The sequence below is a fragment of the Tauraco erythrolophus genome, chromosome 2 (assembly GCF_009769465.1).
Source record: "Tauraco erythrolophus isolate bTauEry1 chromosome 2, bTauEry1.pri, whole genome shotgun sequence".
Classification (NCBI taxonomy): Eukaryota; Metazoa; Chordata; class Aves; order Musophagiformes; family Musophagidae; genus Tauraco; species Tauraco erythrolophus.
The window spans coordinates 42,867,692-42,895,365 of record NC_141466.1 but is presented as its reverse complement, the minus strand read 5'-3'; the positions used below and the strand labels follow the sequence as shown (position 1 = coordinate 42,895,365).

General features: G+C 38.0%; 1 protein-coding gene across 2 annotated transcripts in view; it reads right to left on the bottom strand.

Annotated features, from left to right (window-relative positions):
• Positions 1-23,519: 23,519 nt before the first annotated feature.
• The window catches only part of LGSN (lengsin, lens protein with glutamine synthetase domain), a 65,850-nt gene continuing 61,695 nt past the window's right edge, over positions 23,520-27,674 (bottom strand). For both annotated transcript variants that reach the window (XM_086608306.1, XM_009987735.2), the window contains exons 3-4: positions 26,965-27,143; positions 23,520-24,719 (exon numbers count right to left, since the gene is read on the bottom strand). In XM_086608306.1, the coding sequence (XP_086464432.1) occupies positions 23,520-24,719; positions 26,965-27,143 (1,379 nt within the window). The remainder of the gene's footprint in view (positions 24,720-26,964; positions 27,144-27,674) is intronic.

Below are 27,674 nucleotides of genomic sequence, written 5' to 3'. Positions count from 1 at the left end.
CTCTTAGAAGGGTATAACAGTAAATCAACATGGGAAATCATTGCTTATCACATATGAGAAAGATGTGTGTTAGCAGGATAGAGAAGACCTGGTGTAAATTTCCTTGGGCATAACCACTGAATCGCGGTTCTACCTTCCCAGTCTAAAGACTAGAGACTGAAATACTTAGTACTATGCCAAATACTATGTTTTTTGGTTCGAGAAGTTTCTGTTATATGTCAGATGGTAACGTGTGTGTGCATATGTGTTTGACCACACGGATCTTTCAAGCAAAGGATTTTGTTAAGACAGCTGTAAAGAAATTTTATACTGGCAAACCCTCTGGAGGAACAGAAAAAGAGTATTTGTATAACACTAACGTGAACTTTAATTTCCATTCCTGCCTTGGAGTTCCTAGATGTATTTTAGTGGGTGAAGTCACTGATAAGGTGGTACACGCAGTCCCTGGGTTGAACATACAATGTGACATCACCAAGAACAGAAACATATGTCTTTTCTGACAAACTCAGTCTGATTCTTGCAAATATTTAGATACGAGAGACACCGACTTGAGAATAAAAACTTGAGTGGCCATTTCTTGTTATCTTTGCTCTATCTCTCAGCTTATCACATACAAGGAATGAGACTGTACTTGAACACATTTTGAAAACCTTTGTCTTTTCATGGAACAACAGAGTTAAGCTTTCTCCTTCTGTCGGTAAGAGACCACAGTTCTACTACATAGCAGCCACATGTAACTTTTATGATCATCAGAAATAGCGTACAATGTGCAGAACCTACCATGGGAAACATGAAATGTTCATTCTCCCTCTTCACTTCAGAGATTGGAAAAAGATAGAAATCCATCTTAATTTAGTATCTGCTTTTGTCTTCCTCAATATTTTACACTCCATGTGCTGTAACTCTTCTCTTTAAAGCCTGTCAAGCTTGTTTACAGAAGCATCATCCCTAGAGCAAGCAGGATAACCAGAGCTAACCAGTTCAGAAGTCAGGGAAGAGAAGAATCTCAAATGTAGGATGACGAGGTTCTGTAGAATGAACTTGGATTCCTTAATCACTCTGTATTGTTTCTCAGGGATAAAGTTTCTCATCTATTCCTTTTTTTTCCCATCTTCTCATATACAGCAAAAGGGTTCAGTCCTCTTGCCTTCTCACGCCTACCCTTTCCATCCTCCCCCACTCAGGATCTGAACATAGTTCTTATATAAAACTGTCGTGGGTAAGGCCGATCCGGCAACTAAACCCCACGCAGCTCTCCCACCCCAGTAAAATGGAGAGGAGAAAAATGTAATACAAGAGCTGAGGATCGAGACAGGAACAGAAGAGCACCCACCAACCACGGTCCCGGGCAAAAGAGGCTGTTTTCTTAAAGCAAAACTATTTATTAACAGCTACCTACAAAGAGAAAAGCAAACAAAAACGGTTACTTGAGAGGATAACAAGAAAACAAGGCCAGGTCTTAAAAACAACACCACTCCCCCCCCCTTTGCCTCTTCTTCTCGGCTCTACCTCCTCCCCGCAGCGGCGCAGGGGGCAGGGAATGGGGGAGTGCAGGTCAGTTCATTCCAAGTTGTTACTGCCGCTTCTCTTAAAGGAAAAGGAGTCCTTACACCATTGTCCCTTGCTCCAGTGGATCCCCTACTCACGGCGAAAGCGTGAATCCTGCCCGCTGGGAGGCAAATCCTTACCCCATCGGATTGCCCAAGTGCGGGCTTTACCAGTCCTGGACCTTTAAGGAGCTGTAGCCACTCGCTCTGGCGTGGGTCATCATACAGACTTCAAATGCGCTCTGGCGTGGGTCGTCATATCGACCTTAAATGCGTCTCCGAACAGACTTAGATGCGTAAATGCAAAATGCGTAAATGCGCCTCGACCTGTGCCCATGATTCACAACAGTCTCAGGCTCAGGCATCTCCTTTAACGAAACACCTCCCCATCGGCGGGGGTCATCCCACGGACTCTAGATGCGTACCGTGCTCAGGCTCTGGCATCTCTTCTCGACATGGGTCTTCCATGGGCTGCGAGTGGGTCTCTGCTTGCTCCACCGAGGACTGTTTGCAAAGGGGCTGCTGGCAAGGGGGACTGAGCCGCGGCACACGTTGTTCCGTTCCATCTTCACTGACCTCTTATCTGTGTGGCCGTTTCTCTTAGATTTCAGTCCTTTCTGGGTGAACTCGGCCCGGTGGGCGCCCCGGCAGCGGGGCTCTCCCCGAGTTCCCCAAGCACCTCCGCCGCCGCCATCCTCGACGGGGCGGGCATCGGCACGGAGCGGGCACAGGCCTGGCCCGGCCCGACCCAGGCCGCCGGCCCGCCCGGGAGCCGGGAGCGGGGGCCGTGCCCCCCTCCCGTCTCCTTGCTCCTGGGCACCGGCACACCTTTGCGGTTCCTTTGTCCGACGTAAATAGGGCAATTCGCAGAGGCGCCGGTTGGCTCAAGCCCCGAGGGGGACGGGAGTCCGGTCTGATGGGCAGCTTCTGCCACCCGGACCTCCCCCCCACTTCAAACCATAACAAAAACACAAGCAATAAATTCAAAGGAGGGGAAAAAAAAAAATATAGGAAAATGGGAATATTCAGTTTTCCCAATTGTTCCACTGATCATTTTCCCTCAAATGTTTACATTTTGTTCTGTCTGTCCCAAGTTGCTCTTAGGGCTTTGTTGCAAGCTTTGTAAGTATGAGCTGAAGGATAGGCCAGCTGGCTGCAAGCAGATCCTCACCTCCATCTGCCTCCTGCAGCCTCAGCCCTTCCTCAGAGAGACGGATTGCTTAATCGCAAGTATATCGTGCCAGCCTTTTCCTTTGCAAGTGTAGTAACTTTAGGGAAAGCACAGTCAGGTATAAGAGACAATTACAATTTCAAAATAGAGCTGTTTGAAGCATTCTATTTAATTCAATAAAATGTAATGACAAATGGTATTTTTTCAAAAAAACTTCATAAGACTGTATAAAAAAAATCAATAAAAATCTATTTCTCAAGCTCAGTTGCGTCATTAGAAAAGCTAGATTTTTTTGAATTCATATCTATGGGACTTTATTTGTTTAATCTCAATTTAATTTTATATTATTCTTCCTTAAGGAAAGCAAGAAAAATGACAACAAGGGAAAAAAAAATATAACACTGTTATAAGGTCCAAAATTCACATTTTGCAAAAATACAATATCTCAAAACATAATGTTCAGTTTCACATTTTTGTAAAATATTAGATCACTGCGAAGCAATAAACTGTAATAATGAGAGACTTTACATTTCAAAAGGTATATTTTTCAATGGTTAAATTACCTATTTTCTTTGTCATTTTGTCAGATAAGGCAAAAATATATGTCTAATGTAAAATTTGAAGCTGAAATACCCTCTTAATATGAAGAAAGCTAACGATTAAAAATAAATGTATAATAAGAGGATTCAAGGCCATATCCTACAAATATAAAAATTAAAAAGGGTGAAAGAAGGAAAAAACTATTTTTTATTTCACTGTCCCCAAAATGAGATTCAATATATGCTATAAAACGAGCTTTCAAACACGGAAACCTTCCCAGTTTGGAAAACGTGTTTGTTTATATTTCCAGATCAGTACAGAGGAGTACCAGGTCTCCTGGCAGAAGAAACACGCATGCCACACTGAGAACTTTGCACCGATGCATGAAGTCCCCTAGCTCTATCTAGTGGATGGAAAGGAGTATACTGCTTTCCATGTAAGAGCAGCTTAGTGCTTTTGCTTGCATGTTTGAAAGTAATATGAAGACGTTCTCTCTTCACTTTGAATGTAGTTATTCTGCCTGTAAGGCAGAATTGCTATTCAAGCAATAGCACAACTGGCTGTATTATTTTAGAATACTTCCATTTTCCTCTTCTTGCCCTGTGCAAAAGATAGGGCTTAACAAATAATAGTGAGGTGCATAGTAGAGAGAAATAGTATTTTAGCAAGTAACTGATATTACTGGACAGACAAAGGACATTTTTTGGTCACACAGCTTCTTTTTTGGAGCTAAACCAGACTTGTTTATGTTCTGGACCAAACTAAATCTTCACTCTAAAAGCATTAGTTTCCTCTTTTTCCCTCTCTTTTCTTGCATTACTAGCATACGGTCATGAATGTTTTGTTTACAAAGATACTGCTTGTCTTTCCCATAGTCTTGCATAAATATAATGACTTTGCCAACAATACAAATATAATAAACAATTTTTTTTCTTCCTTTTTTACTTTTCCTAAGGCAATTTAATATGGCATCCTTTTTCATCATTTTAGTATATTATACCTACATAGACAAAATAAAAGACAACAGGAGAGGAAAATGTTTAGACACGTCTATTAGCTGCTAAATGTGTTCCCTCTTGAAACTTGGTTTAAATCCAGCTCAGGCTTCGACTTACTCCTGCAAAGCAGGAGGACCTGTATGTGGATTCCCAAGTCCACAGCACAGTGACGGCTGGCATGGGGTGAGGGAGGAAGACTTTGGTCAAGGTAAGGGATCCCTCAAAATCCTGAGACAAAATCACCTTTCTCATTAAATTTGAGCAAACCATTGAAACTACTTGTCACGTTCCCTCACAAAAGGAAGAGGAGTTCAATGATATTTCATGTGAGATCCATCTATACCCTCCTGAGGGAGTATACTCACTCATTTCTTAACAAGATATTTGTCAGACTGAAAAATGTGGCAGCTAGAGTATTGTCAGAGTTGTACCATTTCTTTGTTGTTGCCACGCATTGCACAAGTTTGTGCATATTTAGGGTTTCCCAAATGAACTAATGAGACGTTAATCACATGAGTTATGTTTGAAGGCCTGCAAGAAATTTATGCTTGTGCTGAATGTAGCTGCCAACTTGTTTACTGAAGTGAGAAATAAGTCTTTCTCATCTGAAGACTCATGCTTAACTCTGCACAACATTTGGCTTTTTCTTTTGATCTGTAAATCCCTCTATAGTTGAAACTTTGTGCACAGGCACAGCATTGATCTGCTGAAACATTTTAACTAACTTCCTTTAATTTTCCCATGGAAAGGTTTTCAATCTAGGAAAAGTTTTTTTGAGAAGCCATCAACTCCTTGATGTATTTCGATTTTGGCAAAAGGCTGGTGCTGTAAAATTCTTGGAAGTGTAACTGCAATGAGAATCATTCAAATCTAAATAAACCAGGACAATCTCGAGAAAGGAAAAGAGAAGTGAAGGGAAATGAAAGATCATAGGCTCAGCTGGCATTAGAAAAAGATTTATTGTACAGCTGTAAGAAGAGACATTTCTAAGTTAGATACATCTTTTTGCGGTGTAACATATCCAGCTTCACTCCAACAAACTAAAATTCACTAGCCAAAAGGTTTTTTTCCTCAGTATAGTTGTGTTTACATTAAGAGTTAAAACTACAAATATTATAGAAAACTGTACTGCTAGGTATTGTGATTTTTCTTAGGTGATATAGTCATTTTTTTTAGCCCAACTGACATAGCTTACAAAAAATAGGCAAATTTTATCTTCAAAAATGCATCATTACTTTTAGTATAAAAGTTTATCTAACAAAGATACTCCTTCTCCTCCCAGACTTCAGATCCTCACAGCTACAACACTAATACCTGCAACTAGAATCACCATATCATAAAAAGATTCTAGCATGGACCTACTCTTAGATAAGTGCTTTTTAACACTTTTTTTCCTAACATTTTTCAAAGTATAGACACTTAGAAAGGTTTTCCAGTAGAGATAATGGTTCCTGTAAAGCAAATTCTACCTTAATGTCCTAAATTAGCTTTAACAGTCCTTTGTTTAGACCAAAGATCTTGAGAGTCCCACAGAACCACAGATTCGAATTGAATTAACCTGTTTGGAAACAGTAGACATACACATCATAGTTTTCATAACATGTAATTTTACCTACATTCAGTCTGAGGAATTGCTGAAGATCAGAGAGCAAGCAACTGGCAGAGATGAGGAGCAGCAGTCTGGTTTAGTACTTAGCTGTACACAACCCAAGTCTTATCATTAAATATTGTTTTTGCCTGAAGCTGAAGAGGATGTTAGAGGAAGTCTGGGGAGAGCGTAGAGCTATCTTGGGAAGGGATGCTCGGAAAAACATTGACTACAATGAAGATACTATTATGCTCAGGATGGGAACATCTTCGTTCTGTTTGGTGCAAGACAGTAGTCCATCGGAATTATTTTAATTTTAATAAATGATAATGTTGTTAATAAATAATACTAATATTGGTCTGTCCTGTTGATATCACACATGCATTCAGATCTTGCTGATTTAGCTTGTTTCCTAAGCCAAAAAATACATACATATTCACATATTTGAGATTACATAAGAAACTAATTAATATTAAAAGCTGGAATGAAAATAGGAACATTATCACAATTTTGCAATTCCATGATTTCACAGTCAAAACTTTTCAACATGAGGAAGAATTGTAAAACACTAGAAATCTACTTTGATGAAAAATTTCAAAATTTGTAAGACTTTTTTTGTCCTTTGGTAAGATTTCACAGATAACATATATAAATAGATAACAATAATTTATTCTGCATAGACTGCACATAATTGAATTGTAACTAGCACAGTTGCAGCTACACCCCGAGGAACCTTTGAAAATGAGGAATGAACCCGTCAGATTATTTCTTCTTGATTAGGAAAAAACAAAAAAGAGTGCAAAAGCCTCTACAAATCCTGAATCCTTTTGTTGACAGCATGAAGTAGCTGTGCATAACATGTAGGTACTGATTAGACATTTATTTGATGTACTGAAACACTGCTACTTAACAGTTTGCAATGCATCAACCTCCTGACTGGAGGTTCTAACTTCCATGTGTCCGTATAGACAAATTTTATCTTCACCATTGTGAAAACCAGCACTAGGAAACTCTCAGAGAAGTGAAATGCTTCTGGTCTTCGGCTGAAATATTTTTGACATTTGTTTCTCAGAGCTCTATATGACTATTCATTATATTGGTGAAGGGATACCATTTCACCCCCACCTTTTTTAATTACATAAATAGCAACATAGATTGCAAGCCATATATTTCTGTCTCCAAGTGCTATTTCTATTGTAGTTTGCTTATTAGGATTTAGTCATTACTAGAAACCATGGGCTTCATTCCCAAATTGTTTATGATTGCAGCTTCTCTTCTTGCTCACCTTCAGACACACAACTGCAAACACAGTAAAAATCAACAGCATTTCTTATAACACTCCCTTATATCTCCTGCTATCACTTGCTTCCAGTTGTAATTCCTGATTTGCAGACTACTGCTGTAGGCTGTCCTGCAATACGAATAATGAGTCGTGCAGAGCAGTACAAAGTGCCTAGGCAAACAGGTGAAATAAGTTACACGCTGAGGACTGCTGCAGTCAGTGAGGCAATATGTAGACTTTAGACAGTGGCCATATATCTAAGGTATAGCAGAAGATATAAGTCCTTTCTTTCTTACCTAGTCAGGCCGCAGCTGGGGAAGATGCAATTCACCATGGGAGCCCAGACCATCCCAAGAGGACAATAACAACGAATCAGCAAGAACCTGCCAAAGTGAGATCAGACCAGAGGTCCCTGTCTCTAAAATATGCTGATGGATATGATCAGCGCATGGTAGGGAATGAAACCCTTGCATTGAACAAGAAACAGTTCCGCAGTAAGAAGGTGGGGAAAAAGGAAAGAGACTCCTTCTTTAAGGCTCAATATACATGTGGTAGGTGATATATTGTATTGTCACAGTTCTGTGTTGCAATTTATATGGAAAAACTAGCATATCTGTTTCCACCCTCTCTCTAAGACAGATGGTTATGCTAGTGAAGGAGCAGCTGGCAATGTGCCCCAGGCATAGGTATGGTCTTCAGGGCTATGTCTAAACTGGCAATTGCAAGAGATCTTCCAGCCACCCGTGCCTGGGCCACATCCTGTGTTATCCTTTAATGGCATGTATATTGATGTACACTAGCTTCCTCTCATCCTGCTTCATCTCGGTTTCCGTGGGATGGAAACCTGGGCATCCTCTGCCAGAAAGGGACCAAAGCATGTTTTAACCTTTTCCCATTCTGGATGATCAAAGAAAAAGGACTCTTGTCCTGGTAATTCTTGTAAACAAACACATATATAAAACAGTCAAGATTCATATTCTTTTACTTTTTAAAGGGGTAATCTATGCTGTCAGTAAGCACAAAAATCACTCCTCATCACACATCTGACAGCATCACTGTGTCAGTAACACTTTGTAAGAATATAGCTGGTATTTGTTCAATGCTGTTTCTGGAGACCCAGAGCTAGCCGTTACTGGTGCAACGGCCGTGGAAGACAAGAGCCTGTACCATAAAGGGTGAATATGCCAAAGTCTGTCCTTCCTGAGGGCCATCCCTTGCAGTAGACTCATCTAAAGATCTGATTTTGTGTCTTCAGCTTGCTGTGTAGAAGGAAACAAGTCAGTAGATCATCCATGAGGATGAAATTGAGGGCTGAACTGTTGGGTTAAATTCTGTTATCACCATGGTGTGATTACAGGGTAGCTCTACTCAAGTAGATGGATTTAAACTGATGTAAAATGAGAATAAGTAAAGCAAGGGACGAGTCTCGGAAAACTAAGGCAGCTTCCCACTGGTAGGTAATATTATATAAAATGAAGGCATTCAGGAGAGGATTTTGAAATGAAAGAGTTGGAAAAAAAGAGTACCCTTACGCAGATCAGAGAGGATCTTCACAGCGTAAGATCTGTTACACGAAAAGCTGAGATCATAGCCTACTATGTCAGGAATCATGTTTAAAGTATCAGATGAACTAGAATAAATGTTCTTAAAGCTAATAATTGCTTTCATTGTTATTATTTACTCAGCAAAAAAATATATTGATTTTGAAAAATCAGAATACTCTCTTTTTTTTTTCCACTTCTATCTTTAAAAATGTAAAATCTTATAAGGCAACAGCATAGAGTTTAAACATGTTAAAATATAAGAAGGAATCGAATGCTGTGATTGTTTGGGGTCATTGCACTAAAAAAAGTAAGATTCCATATATCTCAGTGGAGGTGAGATTTGCTTTCTATAAGAATCTTATGTTTTTTTCTGACGTCTCCATATTTAATTTCTTAATCATAGTGGCTATTCAAACTAGTTTTAGAATTAAATACACATAGTTGGTGTCTACACTATAACAGGAGAAGGAAATGCTTTAAAAAGTAAACACAGTTTATGTCATACAGAACTATAAGATATCTCTGCCTGCGTGCTGTAAAGAGGAATGGCTAGGCAGTAACTCATTCAAAACCCTGAATAAAGATAAAAAATGTAGTCAGTTATTATGCACATAGTTGGCAGAACAGCTCTTAAAAGAAGAAACGACAAGTGAGTATGATGAAAAAGGATATTTAAAGACCTCTTGATTTTACATAACTTTTAACAGTATAATTAATGATAATTATGATAAGTAATAGTTTTGATTTTGATTGGTATTAGGAAATACATAAATATTTAAAAGTTGTATTCTTGCATGATATCCTGGTTTCAACTGGGACAGAGTTAGCTCTTCTTTTTAGCAGCTGGAAGAGCTCCATGTTTTCCTTTTAGTCTGGGACTCGTTATAAGAAGAGTGTTGATGACGCACTGATGATTACAGTTGACACTGAGGTCTCAAGAACTTTTCAGCTGCCATGTTCTTGCCAGTGTGCAGGAGCACAACAGGCTGGGGGGGGGGAGCATGGCCAGGACAAAGAGCCCACAACTCCCATTGTGATTTGAACTTAGATTTAGGATTGAGGCCAAACTGGCCAATGAAGTAGTCCATATCATGCAACATCATGCCCAATGTAAAGATGAGAGTTAACCGGAAAGAAGAGCCTTTACTCTTCCAGGGGCTCTCACTCTCAGACTCTCAGAGCGTTTTCTCTGTCTTGCTCATCTGGGATTGCCATATCAGGACTTACCTGTTTCGAGATCGTTAATCCTGAATGGGACGGGTCTTGGTCACCGGATGGTGAGCAATTACACTGTGCATCACTTGTTTGTCTATATTATTATCATTATACATATGTATATGTTCATATATTGGTAGTAGTAGTATTCAATTGTTCTTATCTCAACCCATGGGTCTCTTTCCCTTTTCCCCTTTAATTCTCTTCCCCATCCCCTGGGGTGGGGGAGAGTGAGCGAGCAACTCTGTGGCATTTATTTGCCAGCTGGGCTAAACCATGACACAGGGGAAAAAATGCATGCTTAAGACACAGTGATCCACAGACAGAAGACTAAGGAAACACTATTTTATCTTTCTTCTTTCCAAGACCAGAATCCAGCAAAACAGAAAGAAATAAATGAGAATAAAAACAATCTTGAATTTCTTTTCTGTCTTTGTAGGTGGCAATTACATTTTATGATTTCTTTTAGGCTTAGTACTATGCTGCTTAATCATCCATTTCTTCATGTTCCCATCTCCACTTGTAACACTGCTGTAAGAAAAAAATATTTTTATGGTTCTATTCCAAACAGGCTCACTTGAATAATTTAGCCTTACTGAAAAAACCTATGTAGATATTAGTAGTATTTAAGTTTTGCAAGTCAGCAAGAGACACTGCAAAGTTAAACCTCAGACTAATTGATTCTATTAGCCAAGAATCTTTAAAATAAAAGCCTCTTCTGTTTTCAAGACTCTTGGAGGTACACTTGTAGCCACCAAATAAACTAAGCTGGATACAAATGTGAATTTCGTCAAATGTGTGAGTCTTCTGCTTTAATCTCTGGTATCATACCAGTAAAAACAGTAAAATACTAAACTGTATTGTCATTCAATTAGATCTCACACCTAAGAAATAAATCTTGTGGTAGCTTTTGGGAAATATTTTATTGCTGTAGAAATTGTACACTATACTCTGAAATTTACTGGACAAGCATCTTCACATGGTGGCAGGTTACACAGAACTGCTGGGATAGTCATCTACTGAACCAACAACCTGATCTAGTGTAAGGTGTCCCTGCCTGTGGCAGGGGAGTTGGAAGTAGATGATCTTTAAGGTCTCTTCCAACACAAACCATTCTGTGATTCTATGATCTTATGATTCTATGAATGAGATAAAATTAAGATGGTGACAATGTTTGATTGTCAACTTGAGTGTATGCTGTTTGGAGTTTCCTGGTCAAATTTAAATCTCATTATCTAAATATTTTTTGTTCTTAAAATAAGATAAGATGTGAAAGGAGCAATCTATTTGGACTTTCCTTCTATTTATTTTGTTCTGAGTTCATGAGCATTTATCCATTTATCCTATCTGTGGCTCTGTAAGAAGAATGTGTCTAAACTCATTTTTAAAACAAAATATGCGTATGATGTACGGGGAGACTACACTGTGCCGGATCCAACAGCCCGAGAGAGGTGAGGCTGCCGCAGCTCCGTGCCACAGGTCCAACAGTAGCAAGGCTGAGCACGTACACCCAGTAGGCACATGCACACAGAGCACACATGTAGTCTACATATAGACTCCTGGGACAGCCCTGGGAAGGGCCCAGACAGAATGTCCCTTCCTCTGAATCCCTAATTTGGGTTCCCAGCTGCCTAGGGGCTATGTGCTCATCTGGGATTTTGGAGACAGGCTCGTGGTAAGTTGATGGCTCCTGGGATGGTCCTGGGAGGACCAGGGGTATTTGGGTTCCCCTTCATGTGCTATTGCTTCTCTGTGCTCCTTTGTGGGTGTACAGACGAGCTTCTGTCACATAACATATAGATGCTGATGCTCACTCAATCTAATTTTGTGTCTAGGAGTTGGTCAGCCTCTGGAAGTGCCACATTGAGGATGTGTGGAAGGACAGAAAGTGTTAGAAGGCTTTGCCTTTGGGATTGTCTTTGCTCCCAGAAGTTTTTAGATATAGCTTAGATAAACCTCTGCCATGAGTCTGCCAGCTGCAGTCCTGGGACAAACAAGCCAACGTCTCCATACCTCTTTCAATATAATTTCCACAACTGCATGATTTTATGAAGCAACAAGTTTCCAGCTCGCACAGTGCACCCAGAGAGACACAGTACCCTCTGCTATGACAGAAAAAGAATAGTTGACCCCTGTCTTTTCCCAAGATTCGTGGCTTCAAACAGCAAATAAAATGTAAGGCAAATAGGTGTGATAATTCAACAGGTTCCAACAAAACAGATTTTGCTTTGCATGCTGCCATTTTTGAAGGTGCACAATGCAGTACATAAATGGACAGCGTATCTCATACAAGCAGTATGAGCTGAATGGTTTGTTCTGCCAGAATCCATGGAAAGACCTGTTCCTCTGCTATCAGGAGAAGTAGATTGTGGTAACATCCATTTCTGTTCATTAAAGCAGCAAAGCGGGTAGCGCAAATTTTTCAACTAAATATTTCCCTCTGGGCAAGTAACTTAGATCCATAAAAACAATCCACTAATACTTTGTGGCATCTCAAGACTTAATGAAAATTATGCAAGATGACGTTGACATTTCCCTGGTCATTCTACATAGCTGCTTCTGAAATCAGCACTGAGCATGTGGTTGGTACAACAAGAAAAATGACAACACAGAGATGTTACTGGCATCCAAAATGCTTGGCATACTGAAGGCTACATGTAGGCTCCAAGAAATGGCCTGTTTGGTTTCTTGATTGCAGAAATATATCAATCCCTTTTCCTCCTACATCAGAAAGAAAGAAACTAAAAAATGTATAGATCAGTTGATACTGTAAGTGACTTTAGCTGGGTCTCAGTCCAAATGACAGGCCACGCTGTCATTCCTGGAGCCAAGCACAGAGGCAAGGGGATGAAAGCAACATTTCAGCTGCAAGGCAACACCCGTGAGATAGAGAAGGAAGCTTTGGGCTTCTCAGATCCAGCAGGGTTCAGCTGATGCAGCAGCTGCTGAGAAAACAGATAACTGCTATCTGCCAGATGCCATTGTAGTGCATGCCTTTACTGGTGCTTTGTTGAGTTAGGATAGATCACGCACCGGCTCTATAGCGTGCAGTTTGTCTTCCAGGGCTCAGAGTCAGACCCCTTTTAAAATGACAGGTTAATTTGTCATTTATGCTTAAGGGAAATCCAGAGAAGCCAACAGTTAAATCGAGTAACCATTGGTCTCTATGTGGCTCCTATAACTAATATCTGGTGTTTCAGTGCAATGACAGCATTTGACGGTGTTGGTCGTATGTACTTCAAGGTCAAAAACATGCTCTCAGTGAGGCAGCTCCATCAACGCATTGAACTTCCCAAAGCTTTTTAAGCCAACTCCAAAACAATTTCCACTTGGAAACTGCCTCTAGATGCATCTTTCCTATCCACTTCTTTGTGGGTTGGTCATGTGCCAAGTATTCAGTTGGATGAAGGATGAATACTTTTACCTGAAGCAGCTATATGATCTCTCTTTGTTTTCTTTTGCTTTCCCATGATCAACATCAGCTTTTCTTTCTCATTCTGCTAGTTTTACTGATGCCTGTTCGTTTGCATGAATTTTCCCCTTCCTCTTCCAACACCCAGCACATCAGCACACCAGACTTATAGTGCAAACAGTTTTGTAAGCGTATATATTTAAGAATACTACCCTAAGTTTTCAATGAAAATATCAAGGACAAAAATCTTAGTGACTATGATCTGAAGCTGCTCATAAAAATAAAACTAAAGTAAGTTTTAAACTGATGTTTTCAGAGTTTTTTGCAAATACTGTTTTGCTAGTGCCTGGTGAAGACTTCACTGAATTGCAAAGTGTCTCCAAAAGAGAATTGAAAATTACTTTTAACTTTTTACTTAATGAATGCGTATACTGCTAAGGCAAGCTACAGAGCTCCAGGATTAGTTCATCCTCACTGTCAAGTGAGGTCAGCAGGTCAGTCATGATGGAGCAACATGCAGAAAGAGAACGTCTCACTGTCCATGGATGTTTAAAGTTCTTTTATTTATATTTCCCTGTGTGTTGCAAAACTACCGCGTTTCCAAGCAGCATTGTGAGCATCCCAAAGGAGGCACAAATCTGAATCAGCAAAAGGTGGCCACATTCCACGCACAGCCTCAAAGTCACAGTGATTTGCCATTTTCCTTAACTTTGCCTGTCAATGACAGATGCCCCCATATCACTACAGCAATAATAATAATAGCCCAAATAAAGCAAGGTGCTTGATGGGCCTTGCTGTAACTTAGTGATTTATCATATATTACATGGGAGCTTGAAGGTGAACCCTATTGTGAATCTCCATGATTTAGCGTATAATACAGAGAAGCTTAGCATGTAATTCTGTTGTAAATTTATATTGATTTGCTGTACAATATAGAGAAGCTTATGGTGTAGCTTCATTGTGAGACTCTGCTTTCTCACTTCCAGTATCATGCAGCTGTAACAGTAGCTTCATTGTGAAACGCTCTGATTTACTAGGGGGCACGGAGGATTTCACTGTGCAGCTCTGTTGTGACCCTCTAAGGATGTGCTCACTGAGTTCTGCTGGAGAATAGGCTGGACTTTAGCAACCCACTGATGCTGCCATGTGGCAAAGAATACCTACAGCCAATGAAATATCTAAATATAAAAAGCAGCCTCCAGATCACAGAATCTGGATTAAAACATATTTTCTGCTAATCTGTCCACTAACAAGGTCATACAGACAAGATCATTTTCTCCAAGATACCTAATGTCCAGGCGTAGACAGTACATACTATGTGTGCCTCATACTTCCCAGTTTTCAAAACCCTCAGACTTTTCCACCTTTTCCACAAAAATCCTAGTATTACTAATGCTACAGATCATTATTTCTCCACGAAAACCTCCAAGATTTTTAGCTAATGAACTGTCTTTCACCTGGGGTTGACTGTGGCCAGCAACAAATCACCCACACAATCACTCGCTCAGCCACCCTTCCATCAGGATGGAGGAGAGAATTGGAAGAACAAACACAAGAAAAACTTGTGAGTCAAGATAAAGACAGTTTAAGAAGTGATAGAAAGATGAAAAAAAAAAAAAAAACAAGCGAGGAGGGAAGGCAATCACTCATCGCCTTCCACAAGCAGATCAATGCACAGCCAGTCTCCAGGCAATGGCTACTTTGGAAAGACTATCTCCCAGATTTATTGCTGAGCACAACATCACATTGCAGGTGATATCCTTTCGGTCATTTGGAGTCAGCTGTCCCAGCTCTGTCCTCTCCCAAATTCTTGTCCACCTACTCACTGGTAAGGTAGAGTGAGAAACAGAGAAAACCTTGATGCTGTGTCAGCACTGCTCAACAGTAGCTAAAACACTGTTGTGTTACCAACAGTGGTTTAGTCACAAATCCAAAACACAGCATGATATGTGCTGCTATGAAGAAAATGAAACCAATCTCAGCCAGACTCAGTACACTGTTGAACAATGTCTAAAAAAAACAGATTTCAGTAAGGTTGCCATAGCCTTAATTTTAAAGCTACTGCAACAGAACTTAAACAATACAGAATAGAAAAGAATATAATATTTTAGTTGCCCTTTGGAGATATCTATCTGTTGCCACTGAGCTGCCAGGAATCCTATGGGAGCTAAGATCCTACCTGAGGCGTACAGGTTAAGTGCCAAAAATTCAGTGGGGTGAGTCTGTGCCCGATAGCTTTGAATTCAACTTAATATTCTACAGAAAGACCATGTAGAGTGTGTATGGAAGAGGCACTAAACAATGTTATGTACTAAATTCAATTCTGTAAGTGGTGACAGGTTCCGTCCCAGGTATACTGTAAGCCTTATAAGCCAAACAAAATAAAAGAAGTGAAAAACTAAGGACGTAACGTGTACTAGGATGGAATATCATAGCCAGTGTGAGATGGTAGAAAGCATTATTTGTGAACGTTGTTATGATGAGAGCTTAGAGTCAGCAAAGGAATCAAGAAGCACTCTTAAATTATAGATTAAATTAAATAATTGTTGTTGCATACCTTCAATAAAAGAAAATTGCTCTGTAGTTGTAAAACCATCCAAGTGGTTTCTCACCTTCAACCAATCATTCTTCATTGAGGAGCTGGTCTCCTGACCGCTGCCTTTCTGGGTTTTTCTCAGCTGATGAATTAGAGTTTGCACAAAACGCTCTCACCTGCTCAGCTCTCTTCACATCTTTCTCCCCCTGCTCAAGTCTAACATACATGTTTAGTGGAATTGCTTGTAAATAGTTCCTCTCCCCTTTACTTCCTTTATTGCCATACCCTGGGACTACATTTGTCTGTTTTGTTGTCCACAGATGGTGTATTAAAATGCTTTAAAACAGCAGTTTCAGAGCAGTTAAATTAATGCTTTGCAACAATCTTGCTGGATCAATTTTTATTTCAAGCATTTGAAGATTTTTGAACATAGTTGAGATCTTTAGTTAAAAAAGAATCATGAAGATGTTGCAATGAAAGAGTTGGAGGAAAGGGATTGTTAAGACTTGAATATTGCAGCTTTGTGAAGAGATTTAATATGCAAAAAATGTGAATTGTGGAAGCAAACTTGCAGAGCAAAACCATATACATATATGTAGTCAGAACTGTTGTCTAGCCATGAAAAAGTTAAAGGTTTAAGTGAAGATTTGCTTGAATTTGCTAAGACTTAAGTTAGTGGCCTGCTTGTACGTATATAGTAGCTTATTTGTCCATACATAGGTAAAGCAAATGTGTATATAATGCCTGAAAACAAGATGATCATGCTTGAAGTGTCAAGTTGTCCTTAAGAAAAGAACATCCTGGAAAATATGTATCGATGCAAAAATGTACTAGACATCATTTCTTTACATATAATGAGGGATAATGAAGGAGCCTTAGAAAAATATTGTAAGAGGAGGACACGCATCCTTGTAAGTCCAAAACATTTGGCTGCTAACCATGAAAGAAGGCATCAAAGCAAGGGCTTTAAAGACTGATAAGGAAAATACCTTGTTATGAGAAAAGGTTAATGAGGTTGGAAGAATACCACAAATATTAAGTAAGTGAGAAATAGCGATAACTAGGGGAAAGGTAATTCAGCAGGGAGAGATCACTATCACCAACTCATGGATCACCTACCCTAAACATACCCCAGACCCAAAAGAAAGGGGTGGAGGAAAAGGACGAAACGTGCAAACTAATTTACATGCTAGGCGAGAGAAAATTAACCAATTTTTTAAGAGAATAGCAATGCATATGTAATATGCTAATACATACTGTATAAATGTTTACTGAATTTTAGAAGGGTTGTGCTGTCTTGGGACAGACACTCATCTTTGCTCAAAAATGTATTAAAGCAATATCTCAGCTCAGTGCGTGGATTAGTTTATTGCACACCAGAAAAACAAACCCTGTTTTGGGGAAAATAGAACCACTTAAAAATGTCTATCCCACATACTGACTGATATCTAGAATTTGTAGCTAAATTCCAATAACTTGTATTCTGGGTGGAGTTAGGTTTTAACTTGGAAATGATGGTTGGAATAAGTGTGAAAGATGGTTAGAATAAGTGTGTCTAGGGTGCATTTATTCACTAGATATTTATAATTTTCCCCTAGCAGACAGGAAAAAAATATTCGGAAAGGAAAGGAATCAGTATAGGTAAAATGGTAGTTCCTATAAGCAAATAGACTTCCCAAAGTATTGTAATAACATGGAAGTGTGAAAGAACTTCCAGCAACAGCCTATATTAAATTACAAAGACTGAATACTGCCATTAAATGATTTGTACTTTTGTTGTGATGTTGTTAAAGAATATATAAAGATGATTCACATACACTCACACATGAATATAGACAAATGCCTTTTACTAGATTAAGATTTATACAGTGTTATCAAAGAACAAAATAATATTTTGAGTCTTATAGTCCTTCCTTTACCTAAAAGGCTATGCAAATTCAACAGTTAACTAAGAACTAAACAAACTACAAAGATACACCTTAGCTTTCAGCTGTCATACTATCTTTTTTAAAAATATTTTAAGCACATATATGAAATATATAGGTGTATTTTAATGTGGCGTTTTTCAGCACAGTGCACTGCTGCCCTCTGGCTGGAGCCTGAAAGAAGAAAGTCTGAATATTCACTTGTGTACACAGTGTCAGCAGCTTGACACGCTGGAGAAATATTACTTAATAAATCAATTCGCTTTTCATATCTCACGAAACATGAAGCCTGGTTAGAAGCATGGTATTTCTGACTTCAAAATAAGCTACTGTATAGAGGGCTCTGTAGATTTTGTGTTATTTTCTGATACTATATCACAAAATAGATCAAGACACAATGTGTAGTAAGAGCAGTGAGGTATCTTCGTTATTCCTTGCACAACACAATATTTACCTGAGCAATGTCAGCATAGCGTTTCAATACATTTTCCCTGTCTTCCTGGTGTTTCCTTACATGGTGAGTCTAACTGTAGCTGTAAACCAGTTTTTCTCACTGCTTTGCTAGTACATATCTTCTGGTCTGCCTTGTTCCCTGCATATACACGTTATTAGCAGAATCGCCCCATTAAAAATAATGTGATTTAGCTATTATTTTTATCTTCTAAAACATATATTTTCCTTTCCTATAAACTCAGCTATGAGCACAGTCTAGCAGTCTGTTCCACGATCACACAGCAACATGAGACCCCAGCAAACAAGCAAAATGAGCCAGCTTATTTTACTTGTAAACATTGTGCATCTAAGGATGTACTATTTTTGTACATTATAAATTCTACTTCGGTGTCGTTTATCAAAACCCAGACACTTTCCACAGACATCTACCTCGTACCAGTGTCATTCTCCTTAACACTATGAAGTTTTCCAGACTGTCTAGTCCAAATCTTTCTTGACACAAGTCTGTAACTCTGTTCTAACCCAAATGGACAGGAAGAAAAGATAATATTCTGCCACTGAGTTACATCTTTTACATGCCTGAAAACCATTATTAACACCTATACCTTACCTCCTCTTTCTTGGCTAAACACAATTACTCAGCTCTTCCTAGTAAATAGGTTCCACCCAGCCTTATGATTGTTTGCTTTGGTTCCCCCTGGATTTTCTCCAATTAATCTACATGTGTTTAAAGTGTGTCACCTTATTATCAAATTCTAAGAAGGATTTAACTGAGCAAAAAGATAATTTTCTTGTTCTTGCAGGCTATATCCTTGTTTATACTTCTTAATCTGCCTTTTCTTTGAAATCTCTGAACTTGTGATATCAACACAACTCAGACTCCTCTCTGAACAAACACATACTTAGGCAGTTCACATCCTTGTCTAAACGTAGTATCTTGCGCTTACTCTTGTTCAAGTATAATTTTTTTCCCAGAACAGTTCTCCAACTGGTTAAAACCATTTTTTCTTTTTATCTTGTCCTCTGACAAAAGTGGGGAAAAAAAAACAAGTTTGGTGTTTTTGAAGACAGTAAGCCTGTTCTCTGTTTCATTATCCAGGTGATTAGGGAAAATAACAGACACTAGACTCCAGGACAGGTCCCCATTGAATTCTGTTCTATACATTCTTCCATTTTGACAGGTAAATCTTTTGTAATTATTCTTTTCTCTTTTTGGATTCTTCTCTAAAATTTACTTCATTTGCTGTTCCACTGAAATTATATACTGAATCATGTTTGTTAGTAGTTTCAGATCAATTTTTTTTTAAATATCACCTAAATTCATGATCTCTCTCTCTGTGGAAAAACTCTCACTTCACATTATAAGCACAACCATAAATTTGCTTTTGAATGTAAAGATTTGTTGATATATAGTAATGGTACAAATGCTAAATAGGTGATACAACTTATGCAATATGGAATATTCTTCCATAAAAGGTTATATACCCTAGCTGTTAATTATTAAAGGGTTTCTAACTTTTCTGGTAAAAAAAAAATCCTTTTGCTATTTTGAGGAAATGTTTATTTAATGATTATTAATGGTATTGATCAAAAAGCTTAGCCAGCCTAACAACACTTTATATACTTGCATATATTAAATTGCAGACTACCATAATGCCTTTACCATGCTGGCATTGTGAAAGACACCTTCCAGTATGATAAAAGGTTTAGGAGTTTATAGCAATGCCTCTCATAATTCTTCTGTATGTTATGGAACCAAGGCCTGGCATGGACAAACATGTAAAAAAGCAGTCATGACATAACGCAATGTCAAAAGTAGCACCACTATGCCAGCAAAGATAGAAATATATAGCCTGCTTAAAGTTGAGAAGGTTAAAAGATGCTTTATTAATATCCAAAATTTCTTATATAAAGCTTTGCAACATCTCACTGCAGTATCCTGGAAAGTCGGCAAGACCTTATGCAAAACTACAGATTTCAAATATCTTTTTAAAATTTATTTTTCTTTTAATTTACAACACTACACAAGCTAAAATTACCTGACTAGTGATGCTCAAGACATTAATCTTGGACCTGTAGAACAGGGAAGAGTATTTTCAGACAACACTTCATTAGCAATACAGCAGTAAATAGTAATCCATTTCAACTGAACAGTATGAAGCAGTTATCTTTCTCTTATTGCCTTGCTAAAGAACATGCATGAGAATTTGATTGAGGATGCACATAAATTTAAAAATTCCTAAATACTTATTTTGAAATATTTTTTATGTTTTCCCACAGAGCTGGAGTTATTTTATTTTTATTATATAAAACATATTTAGGAAAGAGTGTTGGACAAAATATTGACAAAAATGTAAGATTCAGTAGCTTCAAGCAGCATTTGTGAACCTTCTATTAAAAAAAAAAAAAAAAAAGAAAAAAAAAAAAGGCATTCATTTGCCAGAAACATGAAATGGTTTTATTTAATCACATAGTTAATGTCTTTTTGGAGCCTATGTCATTGAGGACTACTTAGAAAATACATGTAGATTTATCTTATCAATTTATCTTATCTTACTATCAGATAACCTGTAAAATATCAGTTCTAGTCAGTTGTTTTTTGTTTCTAAATAATGGTTTTCTATAGCTGAATTTAATCAGATAGTTGGTCAAATACAGCGAAAGATTTAGGTCTGATGTTATTTCTTCAATGTTGCTATTTCTTCAGTGTCGTGGTAAGAAAACAATAGGTAATACCTATAGCGTATCTAATGAACTTAAGGTTCATTAAATCCAGTTATAGAAGTTCATCATATACTATCTTTTTAAAAGAGACTTTATAGAGTGAGAGATAATTCTATATCCAAGACCATAAAGTATTTTATAAACCCCTACAAAAAAAAATGTTCAAAAATTGGCATAGTAAGGAGCATGACATACTACAAATACATAAATAAAATGAAGAGAAAAAATATACTTTTTAATTGCAAACTTTCATTCATTTTGCCATCCTTATAATCAGGTCCAGAAGAAGAAAGTGAATCTAAATGTATTCTGAGATTTTAATGTCAAAATGTGGTCAGCGTTTTGCCAGGGTAGATTTCCAAGTCCTCAAAAAAATGAAAGAGCAATGTAACTCAATTTTATAAGATATTTCATTACAAAGGCTGAGTTCATTTATGTTTTGTTTAATATGCTTTATTTTTAAAGAATAATTTGTGAAAAAAAGATACAGATCTGAGATTGGATTTTGGAAACTCTAGTATGGGAATGTGTTTCTATTTCAAGATTAACTTCTAGACAAACTTTAAAATTAAGATCCTTACACCTGCAGAAGCAGAATACATGTTACATAGCCATTTCTGGTACAGCTTTGCCTATGCAGTGTATTTATTACCATACAAAAATCCTATCATATTAACACACATCATACATGCCATGTTATGCTTTAGTACATCATTGCCAGATGAAGAATCAAGGAATAGCTATTAACCTGTATGACTGTTGGGACTAAATAATGAGTATGGTAAGTAAGCTGTCTGAGCAAGGAGAGAATTTTTATGAGTATCTTCTGCCAAGAGCTTGTGAAGATGACAGTGGGAAATAGCAAGAAAGAGAAAATAGAAGACAGACAGAAGACAGGCAGGTTCCCAGAGACCCTGAAGATATGTTAGGGCAGCAAAATAGAATAATTTTTTTTCAGAATGGGAAGTTCTGCTTAAATGCAAGGCTAGATCTGGCCAACACAAATCAGTCTGGAGCAAAGAAAAATAGTCCCATGGTCTGGGGCACCCAAAAAATGTGTCAAGTGAGTAAGGGAGAGAAGTATATCCATGCACCAACCACAGACTGAGACAAAGGAATGCATTTATCATGTTTCCTTAGGTGATTTATTTCCTCTTTCTACCCAAGTAGAAAGTGAGTTCTTCTTTGGAATCCCACAAAAAGCTTTAGCATACCAGGTGTCACATTTCAAGTACAATAATCTGTAGGGAAAGAGTTGAAGATCCTTCAGTCAGCAACTAACACATTTCTGTTCACACCTTCTAGTTCTGCAAGTTGGCAGAGGCATTGACTGAGTCTTGTTTTCACTCCTCTGATGACCAAACAATTTCACTCACAAATTCCTACACATAGATCAAAATGTTGTGACAAGATAAAGAAGATCAGAAATCACTGTTAATGCAGAGATGGGATGTGAAACAAGGTTTATCTTTAATAATTAAGGATTACAGCAGCAACAGTAACAAAACAGAGAGCAAATCTAAAACCCACCTCCTGCCATACAAAAAACTTTGTTTTTCTTTACACCAGCTGTCATTTTTAATTTTAGGATGCATCTAGTCTTCCTCTGTTTTAACTATTATTTGCCAGTCTCTGAATTCACATCTTCACTCATTCTTTCTGGTTCTAACCTACTCTTTCTGTCCCTCTTTTCACAGTCAACTTCCTCATCCTTGATAACACCACATTTCTCAATAAATTCCAGTTTAAGTTCTTAATTCTCTGGCTTCTTTGCCCTTTTTTCCTCATTTGCCATTCAACTCTGAAATAACCCATTAACTATCAAAACAGACATAATACCAGCTCCTTTTTTGATGCACGGTGGCCTGACATTCTTGGCTTTCTATGAATCATTCCCTCTTCAAGTCACCATTTAATTTCTTTTAGTATATTTATCCACTGTAATTCTTGCGAACTTCATTCAGTAGCAGAATTCCTGATGTACAGGTTATTTTATAAACCCTCCTGTCTTTTTATTTATGCCCATCAAGATACTGATTCCTGACTCTCAGGTTCTACAGCCTCAGTCCTTTGCCCCTCTTTCTACAACATTAATCGTTCTAGCCTAAGTTTTAAATCAAACTCAGATTCTTCTGGTTGAGCAAACCTTCAGCTACTGAATAGGTTGGGACAAATCACATAACCATGCTGAAAAAGAAATTCCCCTCTTTCCTCAGTTCTCTGTACCCCCCTCCCCATCTTCTCCATTTTTCCTACTTTTCTGCACATTATACGATCCCATTACAGTTGTACAGTTGCTCTTCTCTGTTTCACGTTTTCTTTTCTTCTTTTCATCAGCAGGTCTGTTCACTTAAATTGAAAAAATACTGTCTTTTAAATCCCTGTTAATATTATTTCACGAATATCAGCTTTGAACTGTCCTGAATGTACACAGACAATAAAATGCAATCACCATATACTATACAAAAGGAAAATAAAAAATCCCAAAGCATTAAAAATATCTTTAAATATATTTACTATTTTCAAGATTCTTAGCCATTCACTGTATGCATTTACACAGCATCACCACAGAAGAGTGTTCCTTCTAAATAAAATATCCCAGGCATTTATTCCTTTCGCTATCCATTTCTTCAGTTTCTAACTCATAGTGTTTCATGGCAACAAAGTATCGAACAAAAGTTTCCCCTAATGCTTCCCTAATGCACGAATCTTTCTCGAGTGCAACAAGAGCATCTTCTAGTTTCAAAGGGATTGATGAATGTTTCAGATCAGCAGCGTGATTTTCTTCTTGGAGCATGTCATCATACCTGAGTCCTCTCTTTACTCCATCTAGACCGGCAGCAATAGTTGCAGCAAGCACCAGGTAGGGGTTTGCTGTAGCAGAACTTAATTTATTCTCTATATGAGTGCCTTTTCCACCATGGCATTTGACGTTAAAGGCACAGCTGTTATCATTATATGCCCACTTTGCATTTACAGTCTCTTTTGTTTCTTTACTGTATTTAGAAAAAGGCTTACGGCAGCTGGTGGTAGGAGCCATCAAACAGCTGATAGCCGCTGTGTGTGCCAAGAGACCTGATAACCAATTTTTTCCAATATCTGAGAGATCTTCAACTCCATAACCAGCAGAAAACAAATTCTTCTGGCCATTCAAATCCCACAGGCTATGTGACAGAGGCCCTGAATTATAGAACCCGGATTCTGAGAAAAAGCTAGCCACGTAGTTATACTTCTTAGCCACCTCTTTAATGCCTGTTCTAAATGTGAAGGCACTGTCGGCAGCATCTATGCCAAATGCTGGATGAAAAGTGATCTCCATTTGTCCAGGCCCACTGGAAGAAGAAAAGCTCTCAATGTTGGCACCAGCATAATACATTCCTTCAATGAGCTCCTGAATAAAAGTCTGGTCATGGTTATTTAGTATCGTGGCTGCAGGAAAGGATATTGTCTTCGAATTTACAACCTCAGTAATGCCATAAATACAAAATTCATAAGTGAAGGCAGAGTGCAGAGAAAAGCCATTGTCCTGAAGCTGGCTCAGCTGTTTCTTGGCAATGTGCCTCGGTGAGGTCATTAGCGGGTTGCCCAGCACAGTGAAGGAATCACATATCACTCTCGCAGTTTGCTCAGTCCAGGGCAGTATTCGAAACGTTGATAAATCAGGGTTCAGGATTATGTCACAATTAAAATTGGTTGCATTTATGTAATCTAATTCATTATCTTTAGGATTCAGTGTCAGCTCAAGATAACTTCTGGGCATGGCAACACCATGAATTGCTTTCTCCTAAACAGAGCAGAATGACATATTACCAAGTGAGAAAAGAACTCAACAGTATATTTATGCATGTAAAATATATAAAACTCAGATTCTTAGTAAGAACAACAGTATTTTTCTTAAAAGAACACAAAAACGCAGTGATCACTAAAGTGGAGGCCAACAGCCGGATACAGTGTCATTATGAAGCAGAACAACCTTCTACAGAATTGGTATGAAAACCCTGGCATCAAGTATCCCAATGACCATTTTTAAAACTTCCATAAAGAATTAAAAAAAGGTCCAACTCTTATCTTGCATGGTCTTTATACAATTATGAGCATCACCAGTTAGGTGCACACTTTGCAAGTCAAACTTCTATCTACAGTTATTCTATTAGGTTTCTATGTCCTCTGAGCGTTTCCTTTACGCTGATCCAAGTGACCACACGAGACAAGACTCATGACAATATGAATTCAGGCTGTGACATCCCTTTAAACGCTATAACACGTACTTCACTGTTTTTCAGATGCAAACTGAAAATTCTCACTTTCTGGACTTAATAAGTTTGGGAGTAAAATGAAAGGAAGCACTTCCAAGTGAGAAATTATTCTAATATTTCAGTATTCCCCTTCTAGGCAGCAAACAGTATAAACTCATAACTGTACTTTCTTTTCCATTTGAACAGAGAGCTTCAGCTTATGCAAATGAAATGTAGATAGGACCCCAAGAAAGGTTCATCTACTTTCAAACAAGCACCTTTACAACTTATCTTGCATTCAAACCTTTAGCTGATGAAAACTGCAATTATGTCAAGATCTATCAAGTGAAATTTGGCTCATGTTCACACCCTACTTTTATTTTTCTAAGGGAAAGGATTACCATCTGAGTGGGCTGAGGAAACAAAACAAACCTGGAAAGGGGCAAGCTCAGAGCTGAAAAAAAAAGCAAAATTTTGCCTATGTAGACGGAAAATTGTTGAAATACTTCAAACTGCATATGGTGGCTTCTCTTAAAATAGATAAATAAATATAGTCTGCCTTCTCTTAAGTAGGTGGCAATTCCATGGCAGCAATTCTCCCTGTGCAACACCCATAACCAAAACTGCACTGTATGGTGAATACTGCTCCAAGATGTCTAAGCTGTCCATTTAACGCTGAAAAGCTGTTGAAGGTGATTACCCTATAGTACTATTCCTTCCTCCTCCAAACCCTCAACCCAAAAAAATGAGGGAAAAAAAAAGGGAAATTACTCTCCATTGCTTTGTGTGTATAGATGTGTGTGTGTTTGTATACATGTACACAATTTTTAGTGTCCAAAAATTTAGACTGTCATGCAAAGCTCCAATTTGTTCAGATAGTAAGTTAAACACAAAAGCTATCTTTGAACAAGCTGATCCAGACATCTGCAATTTGACATAGCAACTGAAAGAGAATTTGCAATTAACCTACCACTCCTCACAAGAATTGAAATGACTGAAGTTTTATTTTGATAAAATCCAAATAACATCAGAGAGAGCAAATTTCATCTAGATGATACAGTTGCAGTTTAGCAGTATTGAAAAGGGAAATAACGAAAACACAGCTTAGGCTTCAGAAGGAACTTGAAAAAAAAGTGCTCTACATCTTTTCATGTTCATATCTTTTTTTTGTGATCATTCAGTAAAACTTAAAATATTCATAGTGATACGTGAGTGAAAGTATAATATAGTTATGCACACGAAGTATCTCAGAAGCAATACACTGAAAAAGCCGATAGGTCAAGGGCACACATGGTAAGGATTGCTTCCTAATGTGGTTCTTATTTCCTGAATCATTAATATGACAAATATTGCTATTAAGTCATCCTGCAACTCAATTTTATTTTCTTATGTGATTGATGACTATAAAATTACTCACAGCTAAGGTGATTTCAGTCACTTTCTTTCAGTGTTTACTCCTTTCTTTTTGCAATTTACTGATGTTCAGTAAAACAAAATCTCTGTAACACATTGAACCTGAAAAGATAATTCTGAGGGAAGATACTATTAGAAGTTCAAACAACAGAAATTACTAGCCTTATTTGTTAGATTACTATTTGGGGAAACAGACAAATAGATTGCAGTGATGAAAAATGTCCACGTCCCTTGGGAACATTAACAAGTGGAGGGAAAAGATAATTTGTTCTAAATTCGAGTTTCTGCCTGCACTATGAAAAAAAATAAAACCTATATATAAAAATTAAGGACAGGGCCATGAAAACACATAAAGGTACAGCCAGAAACCAAAAAACTTACATGAAAAAAGCGAGAAGGAACATTCTTTGATCTTGACACACCGTGGAGGTCTATCGATTCAAATCTGACAAACTGTACGTTGTCCCTGGCCATCTGCTGCTTAATAAATTCAATATGAGAGAACAAGTGAAGGAGAGTTGGACTTTCGAGGCTGTTTACATCAGGCTCTCTGCTGGATGCTATAAGTGAAAAGGAATGGTCACGTCAAACAAAACAATAAATGCTGGAATACAGGCTGTTCTCCTAAAAAGTGCAATAGTGGGAAACTATGCCATGGAGTATAAAAACAAAAATAAGAAAAAGATATGGATAAGAAAATGTTTTTGTAAATGAACACACTTTTTTTTCCCCTGAGGACCTGTATAAAACCCTTTATTTTTTGGAATTGTCTATAATTTAAGCTTTTTTCCAAGTTGCTAAGAGAACACAGAGGAATCATGCGGTAAAGCCAGGAATTTCTGAGGGATATCTCAACTGGTTTGTTGGGTGTTTTTAGGAGCACCAATAGCAGCTGGATATCTGTTTCCCACTGAAAGCTGATAGAATTCAGATGCTATATTTCTTCAATACCTTTGAAAAGTGCATGAGTACAGGAACATGATAAAAAGGCTACTTGTCTTCTACTAAACCTTTCTCAAGACCCACTGAGGAAGACTGCGGTCTTCTCCACCACAGGCAGCAGACTTTTAAGAAAATTTTATGCATTTATG